Source organism: Humulus lupulus, chromosome 7 (assembly GCF_963169125.1).
Source record: "Humulus lupulus chromosome 7, drHumLupu1.1, whole genome shotgun sequence".
Taxonomy (NCBI): domain Eukaryota; kingdom Viridiplantae; phylum Streptophyta; class Magnoliopsida; order Rosales; family Cannabaceae; genus Humulus; species Humulus lupulus.
This window is the reverse complement of record NC_084799.1, coordinates 60,869,294-60,888,704: the sequence shown is the minus strand read 5'-3', so window position 1 is coordinate 60,888,704 and position 19,411 is coordinate 60,869,294. Positions and strand designations below refer to the sequence as shown.

Sequence of the window (19,411 nt, the reverse complement as noted above, 5' to 3'; positions counted from 1 at the left end):
TTTACAAAATTAGAGATGGAAAGACGATTTGGAGTCAAAGTGACCGCCCTTAATCTCCCGTTAGCGGATGAACAATAATGTTACAATAACGGTTGAAACTTGAAACACGAGGTCAAATAGAGCAAATAAATACTATATAGTAAACTTGGCAGAAGATAAATTTTACAGAAGGAACAAAATGCTTCGGCTGGTAGTCTTTTGACAATAATCTCAACGACCGAAGAAATTTATTGGGACCAAAACTTGAACGTCCTCAGGCAAATACAATTGCGAGCATAAGCATATGAATGTGAATTTGAGCAAGGAGATCGAATCTCGACGCAGCCCTTTCTTTGAGTTTTTCTCTAAATGTTGTCACGAAAAGAGTGTTCAAAATGTCACCGCATGAAAGGCATTAACCATCTCATCTCAGATCCATTTCCATTTGCTAAGTAATATATCTTCTTCCAGCTTTCTTCAGAGAATGATTCACGCCGTGCCAGTCTTTGTCTGCCAAAAAACAACGAGCAGGGTGTATTAGGGAGGCATTTTGGCAAGAAGAAAAATAGTAGTATCAAGTATCCATGCTTTTCTCAGTATGAGAAGCACATATTTGCATTCAACAAGTCACTACTACCTAAATAGTAACTTGCAATGAATTCGACCTGCCCCATTAATCAAATCATGTCATGTTATTTAAATGGCCAAGAGATAATAAAAGAGCTCCATGATGATTAAGCTCAGGTTTTATCATTGTTGTTTGTCTATGATCAATAATCATTTAATTGATTGTTCATCATGGCACCAGTTTATCTTATCCATTTTGTAGACCAAATGGAAAGTTTTAACCTGGTTACAATATTCTACAGAGTCAATATAAAATATCTGAATGGCATGAATGATGATTGGTGAATTGTAAACAAAACTATTAACAGTTAATAACGAATCAGGCAACACTATTGTCTAAAGCAGCAATACACTGAACTTGGCAAAGTATCTGTCAAATTACCTCATGTAGTAATGGCTCACACTTGCTGCTTCATCTAAAGTGTAGCGTGGAAGATTAACACGAGCATCAGCAGGAACATCAGGCAATTGTTGTCGTAGCTTTCCTACAGCTGTTGAGTGAGAGAAAGCACCCACCATCATGCCATTGTGCATCATAGATCTGAAAGCATTAACCTGCAAGGATTTCTCACAAACAGCATCAGTTTCTTATACACTGCTCAGACTGCACCAAACTGATAAGAAGTCTATTACTGGCCAAATTTTTCTTTTTCGTTACATAATAATATTAATATTAACTGCATACCACCAAGCTGAAAAAACATAAATTACCATTAACAGTTAAATAACTCTAAATAAACAACGGATACATACTGTAGCAAGTTCTCTAGCATGTATTGGTCGAGTCGAACGAACAGTTACTGCCTCCTCGTACTCGCTGAATGTAAACCAACTGTTGTACTGAAGCAAAGCAACAACAATGAATAAGAAAGTTGTAGGGAATTTGCAATAAATCTCATTAAATATATGATAACTATAGGAATTGATCAGAAGATTGTCTTACTTGATCAATTGCAATGAGAACAGGTATATCTTTCACAACTGATAGCTCCCTCCTCAAATGAACTAACACTCCAACGGCTGCATGGGTGTGCTTGATTCCTGTATCAACAAGGTCAAACAGACTCGAACCCTCAGGCATAGCCATGGTATCAGTGCCGTCTTTCATCCATCCAACACCAGCACCCTCTCCCAAGGGAATAAGATCAAATATTTGGCATGGCAATTGTTTTAAACGGGTTTCATTAAATTTCAGAAAGTCCTGGACAGGAATAACACATGTGAATATTACAAACAAATAGAAATAAGCTTTCGAATTATGAATTACGAATATTTACATGCATGAGGAGAATAACAATCAAGATTGTGTACATATAATCTTCAGGCATTATTAAATCATTGATTTGATAACGTGGACTTGCTTTTCCTTTTTCCTTTAAGTCTATTGAATCTTGATTAATTTATCTGGATTATTAATCTAAAATTATGTTCAGTATACTTTGGCGTACCATATAAAACAATAATACTCGATTAAAAAAAATGATAAAAGATTTCAAATTCTTGCCTTGAGAATTTTTTCAGCCTGAACAGGCGTGTCCCAAAGACCCGTTTGTGGATTTTTATAAAAAAACCCTCCATGCGTCCACTCCCATCCTCTGGGAACATAAAAAACCAACCAACCTTCATCACGGGCCCAATGAACAAGCATTGCAAGAGAAATACTCTTCCCACAGCTAACAGGACCATCCAAGACAATCTGCTTTCTAACTTTTATATCTGAAAAGACCAAATTCACAGGTACTTTAGTGCATCTCATGCATCAACTTTACGACCCAGCCGACAGTTCTGCTCAGTCATTCCTCTTGAGATGCATCATGAACATCATTTGTATTGACCACAAATAAGGAATGAAACTAAAAGGCTGATATGAATGGGAAAGCCATTATGTGTTTATGCAAATTGTAATTTATGTCGTATCAGTATTAGAGACCACAAACGGACCATTTATTCAATCGTTTCTCAAACTAAGATTACTACTTTCCAATCATACCAAATTCCAAAAACCTATGCATTGTGTATCTAATAGTCATAAGCACGAACCTTTAGAGCTGGGCAACGACAATGGTGGATCCACGAGTCGACGGAAATTGTCACGGAGATCGAGAAAACTCTGGCGAACAAGCACGGCGGTTCGCATCGAATCCTCAAACTCTTTCACCATTCCAACAGGCAACCCCTCCGGCAATGCCTCATTCAATTCCTCCATTCTATATATAAAAAAAAACAATTTCATGCGAACTCAATCAAACACCATAACCCAGTTTTGCACATACATACATACACACACAGACAGACATGGTTAGGGTTATCGTACTTGAACTTGAAGTAACTGCAGGAATCCTTGCGAGTGAGCTCAGACAGCGAAGGCGTGGAAGTGAACAGTGGTTGGCCATTGGGGCCTACATTGAGAGAAGGGTCGTTCTCTTCCGCACCGAGCCTTCGAGCCCGAGAACCATCGTCAAAGAGTGCCGCGTCGACATCGGTGGCCGCTGATTCCTCGGCTGCGGCGGCATCTCCGCCTTTGGATTTGGACTTCTTCTTGTTCTTCTCGTTCTTAACATTGGTCTTCGTGGTCTTGGACGATGAGAAATTCGCCGTCGACGATATGTACCACGGCTGAGCTTTTGGGCCGGTCGCCGCTGCTCGTCTCAGAATGGACCTCAACATTTCTTTCTCTCTCTGTGTCTCGTCGTTTCAGAGGTTTTAGCCTTTAGGGAAGTTGGAAGCGAGTCCATTTGCTAGTCTTTAAGGCCCAATAATATTCATTATGAGTTGGGAAATCTAAAAAAATGCAATAAAAGAAGAGGAAATTAACTGTTATATGGAATTTTAATATATTGTGCAAAAATATAGATTCCTCTCGTAAAATTTTTGTTTTTGAATTTTTTAAACACAAAAATGGAAATAAAATTTTATTTTTGTTTATTTACTTTTAAAAAATAAAAATATGTTTGGTAACTATTTTTGTTTTTTGTTTTTAAAAACAAAAAATAATAAACGCGTTTAATAATTTTTATTTTTATTTTTTGTTTAACAATATAAGGTGTTAGTTTGAAGAAAAGAAGAAAAAAAGAAAGGAAAAATTGAAAACTGTTTAAAAAAATTTTGAAAGTGAAAAAAATTCTATTTTCAAAATTTAATGAAGTTTAATTAAAATTTAAAAAAATAATAAATAAAAATAAAGTTAACAAACACATTTTATGTTTAATTTTTAAATTTTTAATTAATTAAATAAAAAACTATTTTTTTAAGTATTACCAAACAACACTATAGTTTTTTTTAAAAAAAAAAATTAATCTATGACTTATTTTAAAATTTTTATTTTTATGAGTTTAATTTCTCATATTTTTGTATAAAAGTTTGTTTATGCCATAGTTTTACTCTTAATCAAGTTTTATTAATTTGGAAAAGTATGTTTGTAATTTAATTATTTTTTAGCTTATTTTATTTTTTTATATTAATTTTATATAACTATTTTTATATTAAAAATTTTCCATGATTGTTTTGCAAATTTTTTATTATTTTTTTTAATATGAATTGTCTTTATTATTATTTTTTTATTTATTATAAACATTTTCCCCTTTTTTTTAGGTTATAGGTTTTTTTTTCAAAGTCTGGGTAAGTAACCAGTTACTTAATTAATTTTTCACAGTTATGTAAAAAATCCTACAGCTATGTTAAATAACATTTATACAGAAGGGTAACTAGTTACTTGTCTGATTATTCACAGTTATGTAAAAAATAATCTTAGATGTTAAATAACATGTATTAGGAGGGGTAACCAGTTACAATGAGATGAGTAACCTTCTGCCATAAGAGGGGTAACCAGCTACCATAAGAGGGGCAATACGTCACTCGTATTAGAAATGAAAAGAAACATCACATTTGAAGGAAAAAAAGAAAGAGTAAGTATGATTTAGTAAGCTAGGTAACCAGTTACCATAAAGAACCGAGAAATATACACACACATCAGAACGTGAAGGTAACCACTTATCTCCTGAAATATACACACAAAAAACGTGAAGGTAACCAGTTACCATAGATCTGAAGATAGAAAAAAAAAACAGATCTGACCACGAACCAACCTCCTTCCTCACCTCCGACCACCACCAGAACCCCCCATCCCCTGCGCGCAAAACCCCGTCGCAACCCCAACCATCCCCGTCGTTTTGCGCAGCTCCAAGCACCACGAATAGCACTCAGCCCAGGCGCCACCCTTCTCCCTTGCCCCCGACCACCACCAGCACATCCCTCACCTCAGCCTATCCCCGTCATTTTGGATTTGGGGGCTTGCGAATGGAATCGCGCAGAGATGCGCGGATTGGGGCTGTGTTCATTGATGGTGCGACTGAGTGTTCTTGGTTGGGTTTCACGGAGGTGCGCGCCTAAGGTGAATCGTAGGTGGTGAGGGTGGGTGGCCGGAGATGATGGTGGAGATGGTGAGGCAGGCGAGTGGAGGACAGGGAGGTGGCGGCTAGGGCAAAATGAAAGAGAAGAGGTGGCTTGGCTGAAGGAGTTTTTGCTATGTTAATTACCATAGTACCCCTCCTTTTACTGATGTTTTTTTGTTTAATTTTGATTTCTAATATGTGATTAGTTTTCCCATAAACTGAGTTTTTGTTAATTAAATTTTCCCATACAAATTAAGGAAAGTTTAATTCCTAAATTTTTGCACATTGATAGCTAAAAAGCCATATTTTTGAAAAATTCCTATAAAAGAATAACAAAATATGAAAATAAGGGGCATTACAAAAATACAGATTTTTTTTATTTTGTATTAAAATATGGAAGGATAAAAGTGTAAATATAAAGTAACAAAATTATAAATAAAAGTGTTAAAATACAATTCACATCTGCATATAAAATAAATTGGAACAAAAATTATGAAAGTGTAAGAAATAAAAAATGGTTGCACGGATGCAGCTATTCTTACCCTATATAACTAATTATGAATTTATATTTAGATATGTACAAAAGTAAATCTAAAAGACTATATATATGGCTCTCAGTATAAATATAATTTTTAAAATAAATTTACTACAAATATCTAAATTAATGGAGAAAAGAAAAAACAAAATGAAAAGAGAATAAAGACAATATTTATGTATATATTTATATAAAAAAAGATTAATATAATAATATGACTGCTATTAAAATTTGATGCTAGAAAATGAGTTGCACGAAATTTATCACCACCATTGTCTTAGCTATTACAATGAGCAACCACAATCACATATCACTTAAACTTTCTTCATCTCTATATGTATATATTTTTATATATATAATGTTTTTTTTATCATCTATGATTGTGGCTTATGATTAGGTTTTTTCTTTCTTTAAATATAAGTTTATATATATAGAGTAGGTATATAGTTTATTAGAAGTAACTAAAAAAGTTCCCCGTAAGAAATTAATAATAATACATGGGTGAAGGAAACCGTATTACGGTAATTATTTTTTATTACTGTATATTTCAATTTTTTTTAATATGAGAATTTTACAAAAATATGGAAAAAAACAAATTACTTTTTATATTTATAGGCATAAAATTTATGCCACAAAATATGATAATTCTAGCAAAAAAATAAAAAAAGTTTAAAATATGAGAATCCCACAAAATACTATGAACAAAATTCCATAAACAAAAATACATACCTTCTCTCTTACTGTCCTCTTTCTCTCAATCTCTTACATATCTTTCACTCACTCTTTCTATTTTCTCTCACAACAATGGAAGCCAACTATTTTCTCTCACACCGGCAAATTGACGACGTACCTCGGGTCACTGCTGACGCCATCTCCAATTTGTCTTCTTCTTCTTCTTCATTTTCATGTTCTACTTCTTCTTCTTTTTCTTCATCATTTTCTTCTTCTTCTTCTTTACATACTTCTGCGTCTTCTTTGCTGTTTCAGATCTTTCTTTTTTCATATCTGGTTTTCTTTTTCAGATATGATTTTTTTCTTCCAAATTTGTCTAGGTAACTAGATACTGTCATGATTCTGTGTTTGTTTTCAGTTCTGAGTTTTTTGTAGACCTAGCTGTAACTAGTTATCTTATTTAATCTCATTCTTCATGGTTGTTTTTAAATCTGATTTTGTTTTTCAGATATGGTTTTCTTTATAAAACTACCTAAGTAAACAGTTACTATCACGATTTTATTTTGTTTTCAGATCTGAGTTTTTTTTGTGGACCTAGCTGTAACCAGTTACCTTATTTCTTCTTGGTTATTTTCATATGTGATTTTGTTTTCCAGATGTAGTTGTTTTTTTTAAGAGATTTGGCTAAGTAATAAGTTACCAATTAATTATTATTTTGATAGAGGTAACCAGTTACCACCTTCTTCTTCTACTTCTCAGAATAATTTTTTATTTTTTAAGTATTTTTTGGGTAACCAGTTACCACCTTCTTCTTCTACTTCTTAGAATAATTTTTTATTTTTTAAGTATTTTTTTCTAGGTTTGGCTTTAATCAGTTATTTTAATAGGGGTAACCAATTGCCTTATTCTTCTTCTTCTTTACTGGTTATATTGTGATATGTTTTTTTTTCTTCCAAATCTGTCAGTAACCAATTACAATTCACTCGAGTACTTACCATGGTAGTTAAAATTGATACTGGTAACCAGTTACCGCCACATTACTAAAAAATCCAAAATTATTTTTATAGTGGTAACTGGTTATTATTTAAAATAAAATTAAATGGCATATATCCATGTCCAGCAATAATCCAAAACATACATATGTATAATGAACATAACCTAGACACCATCATCACCACAATTGGTGAAATCCAATCTCATCACCTCATATTTGAATGCATATATAAAAAATAATAATACATCCATATATCTTCTATATAAAAAAAGTGTGTAGATAACGTAAATTCTTGGTTTTAACATTTTATTTCGTTAACTTTAACGGAATATTCTAAATATTGAACGGAATATACTTTTAAAATTAATTAAAAATAGATATTTATTAATTATATTAATATAATTCAAATTAAAATTAAAATTTCATTATTATAATAATATATAATACAATTTCTAAATATATATATAATACAATATTAGATATTTAATAATTATATTAATAAATATTTGAATGTTATAAAATATTATAATGATATAATCCTATTTTTTTTACTAATTATATTAATATAAATTCAAATATTATAAAATATTATTATTATAACAATATTTAATACTTATATTAATATAAATTTAAATATTATAAAATATCATTATAATAATATATATAGTACATAATCTAAATTTTTAATTAAAAAAATTATCATTTATGTTTAAAAATGTTATCATATTATATATATATTTTAAAAATCATAATTTTTTTTTCATTTATTATGGTTATGTTATTCTTTTATATATAATATTTGTTATTCATTTGAAATTTATATGACAATAATACAAATTTAACAAAAATAATTAATAAATTTTATAAATAAAACTAAACAAACGTGTATTACACATTGTTTGTATCTAGTATATAAAAATGTATACTATTATATAATCTAATATATATACATATAAAAATAATAGTAGCATAATATATGTATATATAATGGAAGAAACTATATGATTTTATGTATACGATTAATTATATATATATATATGCATATATATTATTAACTTAAATATAATTAAAAAAATATAGTAATAAAAATATCCCTAAAAGTAATTGAAAAAATCAATATTGAAATTTTATATTAAATATATGGTATATTTTAATAAAAATATGAGGAAAAAATCCCATAAAAATGTAAATAAATATATTAGGTCATAAAAAATTTAAGCAAAAAAAAGCTATATTTATCAAAGTTTTATAAAAAATCTTATATTCTATGTAATTTCCTCTTTTAATATTACTGGGACATATGTAGTTTTTCCTTATGAGTTTAACAAGTTAATGGGCTATATTGGAAATTTAGAGGGCTTTATAACTTTTTTATGCTAGTGATATTTTTTATTTTTTTATTACAAAAATACAGATTTGGATTTACAAAATTATGATTTTTATTTTAAAAATATGATGTCTAAAGTGGGAGACATTGAATGTCTCTTAGTGGGAGACATTGAAAAGTCACCCAATTTTTTTAAAAATAAATAAATTAAATTTAATTAATATTAATTTAATTTGATTCAATAATTAATTAAAATGAAAATGATTTAATAATTAATTAAAATGAATTTGATTTAGTAATTAATTAGATTGAAATTGATATAATTAATAAATTGAAATTGACATAATTAATAAAATAAATTGTAAATCTCATTAATGAAAATTTAGATCGTTTTACAAGATAAGCAATATTTGTTAGACATATGCAAAATTAACAAATATTGCACTATATATGAAGAAAGCGATAAAAAGTAAGAAAACCTAACAATGAGGTCTATAACTTTGGACTATTGGTAACATATTTGTTCCCCATTTTTGTCGCAACTCATCAATTTGTGCATTTATATATGACATACTTGTTAGCTGCAAAAAAATGTAAAGTAAAATATATCAACTAATTATTTGATTCCATTTATATATATGGTTTCAAAAATAATTTTTAAACTTTAATTTATAATATTATTCTCAAGTAATGTCCTGGACTCACATGTTCAATCAAATCCTTTAACATCCTCATCATGTAGTATCCACATGCCATATTGTATGGTTGGTGTAGACACTAATTATTTAAAAGTATGAGTAATTCATTATTAATTGACACTTAGTAAAAAATACATACATATTATTCTACTTAATAATTATAAAAGTTCAATAATTCAAGTTGCAATTACTTACGTGAGGTTGCTTAATGCATAGATTATCAGGGATCAGGACATTAGGAAAATTCATAGAGAAAAAAAAATTGAAAGCGTTGATGATCACTGATACAATCTCCTCACGGTTTTTTAGATCTGAGTTCACCGGATCACAACAATAAGTATGATATGCATATGGTGCCAGTATAAGCAACATCAAATGTTCACTGCATAAGAAAAACAAACAAATTAGAACTCAAATGCCAAACAAAGAAGGTATTGATATGGGTCGGACAAATGACAAAGTTTTAAACTTACCTATGGTTCCAATAGACAAGCATAACTTGTTCTCTTGATTTTACTTCATGGCATCATCTGAACAGATTTTGAACATGGTCTTTGAATGAACTCCCTTGAGTGGGTACAATGTTAGGATTGACAAATAAAAATTTATTTTAGCGACCTTGTTGTACCACGTATCTGTAAATGAACCTAATAAAAAAAATATATTATTAACCTAATTGTTTGTAAATTTGGGCAACATTCCCCCTATATTATTAACTTAACCATCTATTGATTTAATCAATCAAGCAAGCATAACATAATTTAAATACAAGAAAAAAATCAAATTTCCTAGAACCTACTTCACTAAAACACACATAGTTCTCAACCTTCCGTTAGCACCACATCACACAATTTTAATCTCATAACCTACTTCACTATGGATAAATATTTTAGATATTCAAATTCCCCTAACATTTGTTTAATAATATTAAAAGTAGAAATAAGAGAATATATATAGACTTCTTGCAATTAATAATCCAAGCTAGCAAAATGACTTCACTTAGCAATCCGCTTTGCTATTAAATCAACAACCAACAAAATTAAATTAATAATTAATAAATAAAATATCACTAAATATCTAACAATATATAACTTATTATTGTAATTTTAGAAACTTAACTACCTCAAATGTGTGCTTGAAATGCAAATTTTGAGGCAAAAAATACCCTAAAATCTCACTCCAACAAAACCACAACCTACAAAATTAAATTAATTAATATATAAAAGATTACTAAACAAATATCACTAAACATCTAACTATAACTTATTCTTGTAATTTTAGAAACTTAATTACCTCAAATGTGTGTTTGAAATAGAAATTTTGAGGCAAACATCACCATAAAATCTTACTCCCACAAAATATCAACATACAAAATTAAAATTAATTAATAAATAAATGATTACTAAACAAATAAAAAAAAATTCCAACGAGCCACTAATTAACCTAAATAAAAAATGTAGTATATATAGAGCTTAAACTTATAAACTATAACAACTAAATCACTAAAAACTCAATAATCAACAAAAACATATAACTTTTCATATATCTCTAATTTTTCAAATTATTTAAAAAAAATTATTTTATCATAACTATATATAATCAACCTAGCTACAATGTTAATAAATTTTTTTTAAAAACTATATATACAAATATACATAATTTTCGAATTAAATCATAATAAAAATAAAAAAAATCATAAACATATATACTTGAATCAAATCTATAAAATATGATATGTAAAATTAAAATAAAAATAATTTCTACATTGTCGAAAAGGCTATTTTCTTTTGAATCCACTCAAAATCTACTAATAAAGAAAAATCTCACTAAATATCATTTTAACAATGATTTATACTTATAATTTTGAAAACTTACCTCAAATGCGTGCTTGAAATAGAAATTTTGAGTCAAAATCTCAAGTTCCCACACCTCTTATATTTTCTAAGAAAATCACACAAATCCATAGAAAAAACTCATAATCATAAAAAACTAACACAAAATCGCATATATATATATCATCTTAATACTACACCCATATTTTTTTCAAGAAAATTTACCTCAAAAGCTTGAAAATGGAGAGAATTTCGTAACTTTTCAAGCCCTAAAATCGCCATAAATTTTCCCCAATTCGCCTCTGTGTAATCGCGCATGAAGAAGGAGAGAAAGAAGCCAGGTGCAGTGAGGACTTCCAACGTCTCCCACTGGGAGACGTGGGACACGTGGCACGTCTGCCATTGGGAAATGTTGGATGTCCTCCTTGGACATGTGTTAAACCTGTTGGTATTAAAAGCGTAAATCAGAGTTACACAACGAAATGAGTCTTTTAAAAAATTTATTAATACCAGTCAGGATCATACATATATAGATATATTAAATCACATACAAATAGATCAGAGATTACCTCTTATAACCTATCAAGTGTCCTCGAATCTTTTTGTAGTAAATCAATGATCTTCCAATCCAGATTCTGAAAGCTCACACCTTGATCTTGCAGACCAATCCTCATACACACAAGGACGTGTGCAGGCACGTAGGATTCAAAAAGTTAATTTAGAACTCTCTAGATGTACTCAACACATGAGATCTAAAGATGATTGATTGAGAGAAGATGTATTGAACAGTTTTTCAGGTTTAGGAAAAACTATTGCTTTCTTTTTCAGAGAGAAGGAGTCTGCCAGTCTAAACTTTATAATTGTTTAAAAAAACTAATTCCTGAAAATATCGCCTTTTCAGTTTATAAAGATAATTAACTTAATTAATTAATTTTTATTTTATTAAAATAAAGCTGATCAGTTATAACCTATTTAATTATTTAATTTTAAATCATATTTAAAAAGAATAATTAAATATACAATTAAATAAACAAATTATATGAAATTCAAAATTCAAATCCCAGGGTTAGAAAATCCCTGTGTGTGGCGCCACACTCATTGTACAGTGAGTGTGTCGGCCACACCATTAGGGTTATCCCTAATTTTCTCATTTGTTTGTTTAATCAATATGTAAGACAATATATTAATTCCAAAATAAATATCATTTAATTCAAAATTAACTTTAACTTAAAATATCATTTTTAAATAAATAAATAAAATATCTTATTATAAATAAGATAATTATTAATCTCTCTTTCATATTAATCCAAACATGATTAATATTTATTTTAACATATAGTTTTTCAAAATAAAAACTCAAAATAAAAACTATATAGTTAAATAATTAATTAATTCGTAATCAATCAATTGCCCATAATTATCACATAATTAAGTCATTTTCTATACAAATCTTTCTTTTGATCCTTACCCTTGGCAGTGTAGGACGAAGGTGGTCTAGGGACCATGAACCTATATTACGAAGCTCCAATAAACCAGATTATTAATTAAACTTTATAATATAATAATATTATTTATTAATTCTATGATTATTCCACTATAAATATGGAATTACACTCTAAGTATTTATAAAATTATATTTTAAAGAGTTTTCTATTGTAGTCAATTGATATAATCAATAATTGTAGTTCCGTCCTCCATTTATTGATTCGTTAATTAGAGTTGGTCAAGATTACCATTTTACCCTTCTAATTACCTCTTGATCCTTAAGTGCCATTAATTCAAATCAATAAAATGTCTTTACATTCTTTTAAGACATTAAACCTAACAAAACCCCAAATTTTCAACATCTTCCCACTATTTTAATGTCTTCCAATTTTAGTCATTATTAAAAAATTTCAATGTCTTCCAACATAAGACATTAAAATCCCCTCCTAATTTTTAGTGTCTTACACTAATGGTGTAAGACATTGGAGGGAGTTATTGAAAGTAGAATTTGTTGTAGTGTAGGTATTAAAATTTTTGGTCAAAGATATAAACTTTTCATTGAAACTTCAAATAATTACATGGGATCCCAAAACGAGTTTTAAGTGAAAAATAGTTACAACCAAAGTTACAAAAGTAGTTGGCCTAAGCAGCAAAATCGGACTCATAACCTAAGTCCCTCAAAATAACTTGACCATGGTGGCTGAGTTGGCCAAATATGTAAGTGCAGCTCCAAAGCCCTCCAACTCATGGCTGATCTACCTTTAGCTTGCCCTTACCTGCACCACGGAGCACCCGTGAGCCAAGGCCCAATAATAAAACCCCACATGGCATAAGCAATATCCAATTCATCTTAAGCAATAAACAACATGTTGCACAGATAATAAATGTATTAATTCTAGTCATATAAATCATAAATAAGTTTCACAATTTACAAGTATGTTTATTTCAAATACATGAACCATTTACATGACCCAACAAAATAAACTTGCTGAACGGCCCAACCGAGCGAGGTGCACATTCTAGCACCAAGCCTACGGTCCATGTCGGGCGAGTGGGGACCGCACCCTCAAATTGACCCCACCTTCATGGCCCACATTACACACGCTTACGGATCGACCCACGTTACACACGATTGCCGAATATAGATCATACCAATCATCAATAGATAAATTAATGCTAATATACATAGCAAACAACTTGCTCTATGTGCATATGCCAATTTTCTTACCATGAGTCATATGCTAAAGACGAAGCGACCTCATGTGAGATTATATATGATTCCATAAAGATAAGTATCGAATTTTTCTATTTTTAATTCATTATTCTTCTATAATCATGCACTTGATTATTTGTTTATATATGTTTAATAATCTTATTTTGTGTTTTTAGGATTTTCAAGACATTTGGATGAAAATGAATGAATTTGAGATGTTTTACAAGCAATGACTAAGCTCAGAATTACAAGTCTAAAACTTCACACTTGAATTTGATAATTTTACAATACTCTTTTTGAAATATACCTAGAAATATAAATTTTAGATATATTTCTTAGCTTTCCATATCTTTTTTAATCGTACAATTCTAAGCTATATAAAGGAAGTTATGGTTAAAATACCATCAGTAGCTGCATCTGAAGAAAACTGAAAAAATGGAAAAATTACTACGACCGCGGCCAGCCTTATTCCAGGCCGCGACCTGGGGGAAAAAATGAAGTGGTCGCGGCCAGCAATCTCCCAGGTCGCGACTAGAGCCCGATTTTCTAGAAAATAGATGTTCTAGTGGGCGCGGCCTGCCAAAAAGACTGGCCACGGCTAGCGATCGATTTTTTCCATAATTTTTGAATTTTAAATGTATTTTTGAAAAGGATATTAAATGGGTTAGGGTTAACTTTTATAATAACTTTGGATTGCGAATTTTAGAGGCTGGAGCAGTAGAGGAGGAGAAAAGACATTAGCAAAAACATTCTTCAAACTAGTTTTTCTTTCTTCTCAAAACTCCTTTATTTTCATTGAATATTTATGTTTATGAATATGCATGTGATTATGGAGTAGTTTTCTTTATAGTTGAGGGTTATTTCAAAACCATAGACATGAGATCTTGAATGTATTGATGAATTTTATTTCTTCTATTCCCTTATATTAAATTGCTTCTATTTTTCTATTTGAATGTTATGAATCTTGTAAAATCTTGTTTAGATGGCCACTAATTATGGTTTTGCATTGTTCTACTGTCATCTTAGGATTGATATCCATCTAATAGTTTAGGATTCTAAGTCAACTGATAAATTACAATTAGGATATTGTGACAGGTATTTTGATTGTGATGAAAAATAGAACCCAGGTTAAATGAATTACATGCTTAATGAATTTGTTGCCTAGATTAACCTGTTTCCATAGAGTGTAATGCTTTTACTAGGTTAAATAGATTGCATGCTTAATGGGTTTATTGCTGGGTAAAAAGGGTTAATTAAGAGTGCTTAGCTTTAATTAAGTATAATAGGGAAACTGGGATAATTGACTGCTTAAGTGTTATTTGTGGGGTTAATAGTTTAATTGGGAATAAGGAATATTATTCGTCATTGTTGATAGATTGATTGTCGACTGTGGAGAGTAATTCTTGACTCTTTCTTTAATATCGTTTTATCCTTAGTTATTTAATCTTTTATCATTATTTCATTTTATGTTTTTCAGTTTTTAAAACTAAAATCCCTTTCTAATTTCAGTTTAGTTCTTATTTTGAATAATAATTTGATCATAGTCCTCGTGGGTTCGACCCTTATTTACCGCTATACTGACGTAGCTGGTATAAGTGAATATAAAAATATATTTAAATTTGATACGGCATACTACACCCAACAAATTTTTGGCGCCGTAGCTAGGGACTATTGTAAGTCTTTTTTATTATTCAATTTAGTTAACTACATACTCACTAGTTTATTTTTTTTGATTGTAGGTGTATATGTTTGGCGACGATACTCAAGAAAGACTACAAGCCATAAAGCAATATCTTGAGACATTGTCATCCCGCTCTTCAAGGACTATCACTAACAATCCACTCTTTCAACCTTCAAAGAAAGTTAATCCAGTACAAATACCATTACCATCTGACGATGATTCTGACTCTGAAACATCGGTTAAGTCTCAGATGGCTCAGGAAAGGACGTTGAAAGAATTGGCAACGCCAAATCTAGACCATCAACCTCTGTGTATTCAATATCTGGCGTTGAAGGTTAACTTTGAACTTAAGTCAGGCCTCATACATTTACTACCATCTTTCCATGGGCTACCAGGAGAGGACCCGAATAAGCATCTGACATAGTTTCACATAGTCTGCTCTAGTATGAAACCAATGTTAGTAACTGAAGAGCATATAAAATTAAGTGCATTTCCATTTTCTTTGAAGGATGGTGCAAAGGAATGGCTCTATTACCTTCATCCTGGAACTGTTAATACTTGGAATGAAATGAAGACAATGTTCTTGGAGCGTTACTTCCCAGCATCTAAGGTTGGTAGTATAAGGAAGGAAATCTGTGGCATTCACCAACGAACTGGGGAGTCATTATATGAGTATTGGGAGAGATTTAAGAGGCTATGTGCTAGCTGCCCCACCACCAAATAAGTGAACAACTCCTGATCCAATATTTTTATGAAGGACTATTTCCTTCATTTTCATTGGACAAGAACATGATTGATGCAGGAAGTGGGGGAGCATTGGTGGACAAGACTCTTGCTGCAACTAGGAGTTTAATTTCTAATATGGCAGCCAACTCCCAACAGTTTGGAGTTTGTCAAGAAGTTTCATTTAAGGGAGTAAATGAGACAAACTCTAAAGTAGAGCAGCAACTTGCGCAGTTAACTAGTAGGGTTCAACAAATGGCTTTAGGTCAGCAAGTGATACCTTGTGGCATATGTTAGTCGATGGGTGTTGACGCCGTCTTTTGTCAACTAAAATAGGAGAGCAATTAAACAAGAAAATATTGGAGGAAATGAACAAAGATGAACACAAGAGGTTTTTTACGTGGTTCAGCAGTTAAATCTGCCTAGTCCACAAGTCTATGTTATTAAAACTTGGGAGTTTTCTGGAAACTTTTCAGAAAATAGTTGCCCAGAGTTTTCTCTCCAGAAATCCAAAATCGGTCCATACGAATGGAGCTTCCTTCTCTATTAATAGAGAAGGTTGTAGAATTCATTCCCACATATCTTGGGAAGATATTCTGTGAATAAATTAATATAGAAGATATTCTGTGAATCAATTAATATAATGCTATTTAATGCATTATTTCCTATATACACGGAAACGTCCCATAAAATGTGGGATCAGATAACAGATTAAATAATATCCCTTAAACATTGGGATTGTACAACAATAAATATGTTCACATATAACTGATTAACTCAGATACGGGATTCATCAAACCTTCGAGACCAACAGTTGATCATGAACTCACCGAGACTATCAGTCGATCACGAGCTCGTCGCCTAACTTTGCCTATGCTCGGAACAAGTAAACATTGACGATGTTGCCACATTTGAACTCACACATTCCGAGCTCGAACCAGTTTGGAAGGAAAAAGATGGTTCAGGGATATATACAAGTGTCACACCATGCTATTTGCGAGCTCGGATCACTTTCGAGGCTACATATCCCTCGAACCTTCGAGGCCGTTGCTTACAGGAAATAGTTTGATAGAAGGGACATACGATGACCGTGCCTATTTCGAGCTTACACATAACGAGCCAAGATTTCGGGATCACAATCTCATGCTCGAAATCTGGGTGTAACATTTTGCCCCCTCAAAAGTATTAGTTCGAATCCTATGAGAATGGGACTTTTGAACTGCCCTTCTTGGAAACTATACCATCAATTGTTCTCGGATGTGGACACACGGTAGCTAGGGGTTGATTAATCAGAGTACTTGAATGCCTTGATATCATGCCCACGTCCATTCACCTGCCAACTTTATGGCGCCATCCTTTCGTTTGTTCCTGACCGTCAGATTGGATACAAAATCTAGCTAACGATTCAGATAAGCCCGACCTTTGGCCTCCTTTTGGGATTTATATATATATATCGCCTCTCATCTCTTCTCCTTTTTCACTTTTGTTTTCAAAATTTCAGAGAGAAAAAAGAAAAACTAGAACCCAAATATCGTCTTGCCCTTGCATGTTCTCCAAACCGAGAAAACAAAAATCTCTTGACGTCTACGACTCTGTGAAGGCTTTCCTGCAACCACTTCTTCGATTGTCAATTTCTCTGTATCCACCAGCTACATTGTGTAAGTTTCTGATCCTTATTCACCTATTTTTCTTTTTACATGTTTCTTTTGTAAAAATGGCATTCCTGGTTTCTACCAGATTTATAAGGCCTCGCTGCATTAAGCAAGTTTTCTGATTTGAGTAATTTTGGCATGTTTAGAATCAAGATTTGAACCGAAAAATAGGGTAGAAATGTGTAAAAATGGAGCTTTTCTAGTAATGGGGGGTTTTGTGTAGCTTAAGAAATAGGGTTTTGGAATTAGGGTTTTTAAACTGCACGTTTCCCAAAAATATCATCTTTTTGAGTAACCGCCAACTTTTTCCCTAAAAATCTGGGATTCTAAAAAATAAATCCACCTTCCCCCCTTCGCGTCGAATACACGCTCGGGCTCGACTCTTTCAATATCTCAGGTTTCTTCCAAGCCTGATCTCGTTCTTTTGATTGAGCTTATTCCATGGTCTTAAGCATTCGAGCTCGAACCATCTCAATTTTATCTTTAATTTATTGTGTGCCTGGCCCTCACCCTTTTTCTTTCTTGCTAGATGTCGCAGAATTTGGAAAAATGGCAGGGGTCAGTACTCGCGATTCCTTATTCACCGACAACTCCGAGCCCAGAATCGCCCTTTACTCAGAATCAACGGCTGATTCATGAGCACGAAGTGAGGTGTGAGCATGAGGATACTCGAGCTCACTTTTGACGCCTAATCGACGAGGTCGAAGAGAGAAAGAGGAAAAAACTTTGAGTCGCGATCTATCCAGACCCGGACCCCGAGCCCAGACCAATTCCTCTCGACCCTATGCTTAAAGTAACAGTTGCTTTCAAACTGGGCGAACTCAAATTTTCACTGGTGGAAGAATCAACAAATCATCCATCCACCTCGCAGCCAACCTCCATTCCTACGTCTAGGAGAGAAATGTTTGAGGCCGAACATTACTGGAGCTCGGTGTCTTCATTAGGACAGATCTCCGACATCCTAGCTCTTCATGGCCTAGGATTATCAGGCTCGCTGAGATGTCCAGCTCCCACCTCCAGTGAGCGAAGTTGCTTTGCTCCGGGCGATGGCCGCCCCGACAATAAATTGAAGCTCGCGGCCTGGAGTCGCGAGCATATGAAGGCAGGGGCTTTATTGCCCTTGAAGTCCTTTTTATAGGTCTTTCTGGATTTTGTTGGGCTCGCACCCTTCCAGCTCCAGACCAACTCATACAGAGTCTTGTCAGCCCTGAGGTCGCTGTACCACGAACTGAAGTGAGAAGGACCTTCGCCAAGAGAGATTCTGTATCTTTTTTGCTTGAAAAGCAACCCCTCTCGAGGTTGGGAAGGAGATGGCTTCTACTACCTTTCGAGCTACCCTAGGGAGAAGAAGATCTTTGAGGACATACCCAACCGTCCCCCCAACTTCAAGCTGGCCTTCTTCTGGACAGATGGCCTGGCTCCCTCCAAATATTATTCATTCAGACAAATTTGTAAGTTTATGATCCTTTTTCTTTTCGTACTCGACTTTTTCTTAGGCTCAAATTACTCATAATGTATTCAATTCTTCAACTAATTATCATCGTCCTACCCCCACTGATATGATGAGGGAGCACAAAGAGGCTTTGCTCCAACTCCCATATG

The 19,411-nt window shown here is 32.1% G+C and overlaps 1 protein-coding gene across 1 annotated transcript; it reads right to left on the bottom strand.

Annotated features, from left to right (window-relative positions):
- Window positions 1-27: 27 nt before the first annotated feature.
- Window positions 28-3,356, bottom strand: LOC133792776 (uncharacterized). Its single transcript, XM_062230719.1, has 7 exons — window positions 2,921-3,356; window positions 2,647-2,813; window positions 2,111-2,322; window positions 1,550-1,807; window positions 1,360-1,446; window positions 989-1,161; window positions 28-489 (listed from the first exon to the last, which is right to left on the bottom strand). Exons 1-7 carry the CDS (start codon window positions 3,271-3,273, stop codon window positions 378-380), a joined length of 1,362 nt encoding a protein of 453 aa, XP_062086703.1. The 5' UTR covers window positions 3,274-3,356; the 3' UTR covers window positions 28-377.
- Window positions 3,357-19,411: the final 16,055 nt, after the last annotated feature.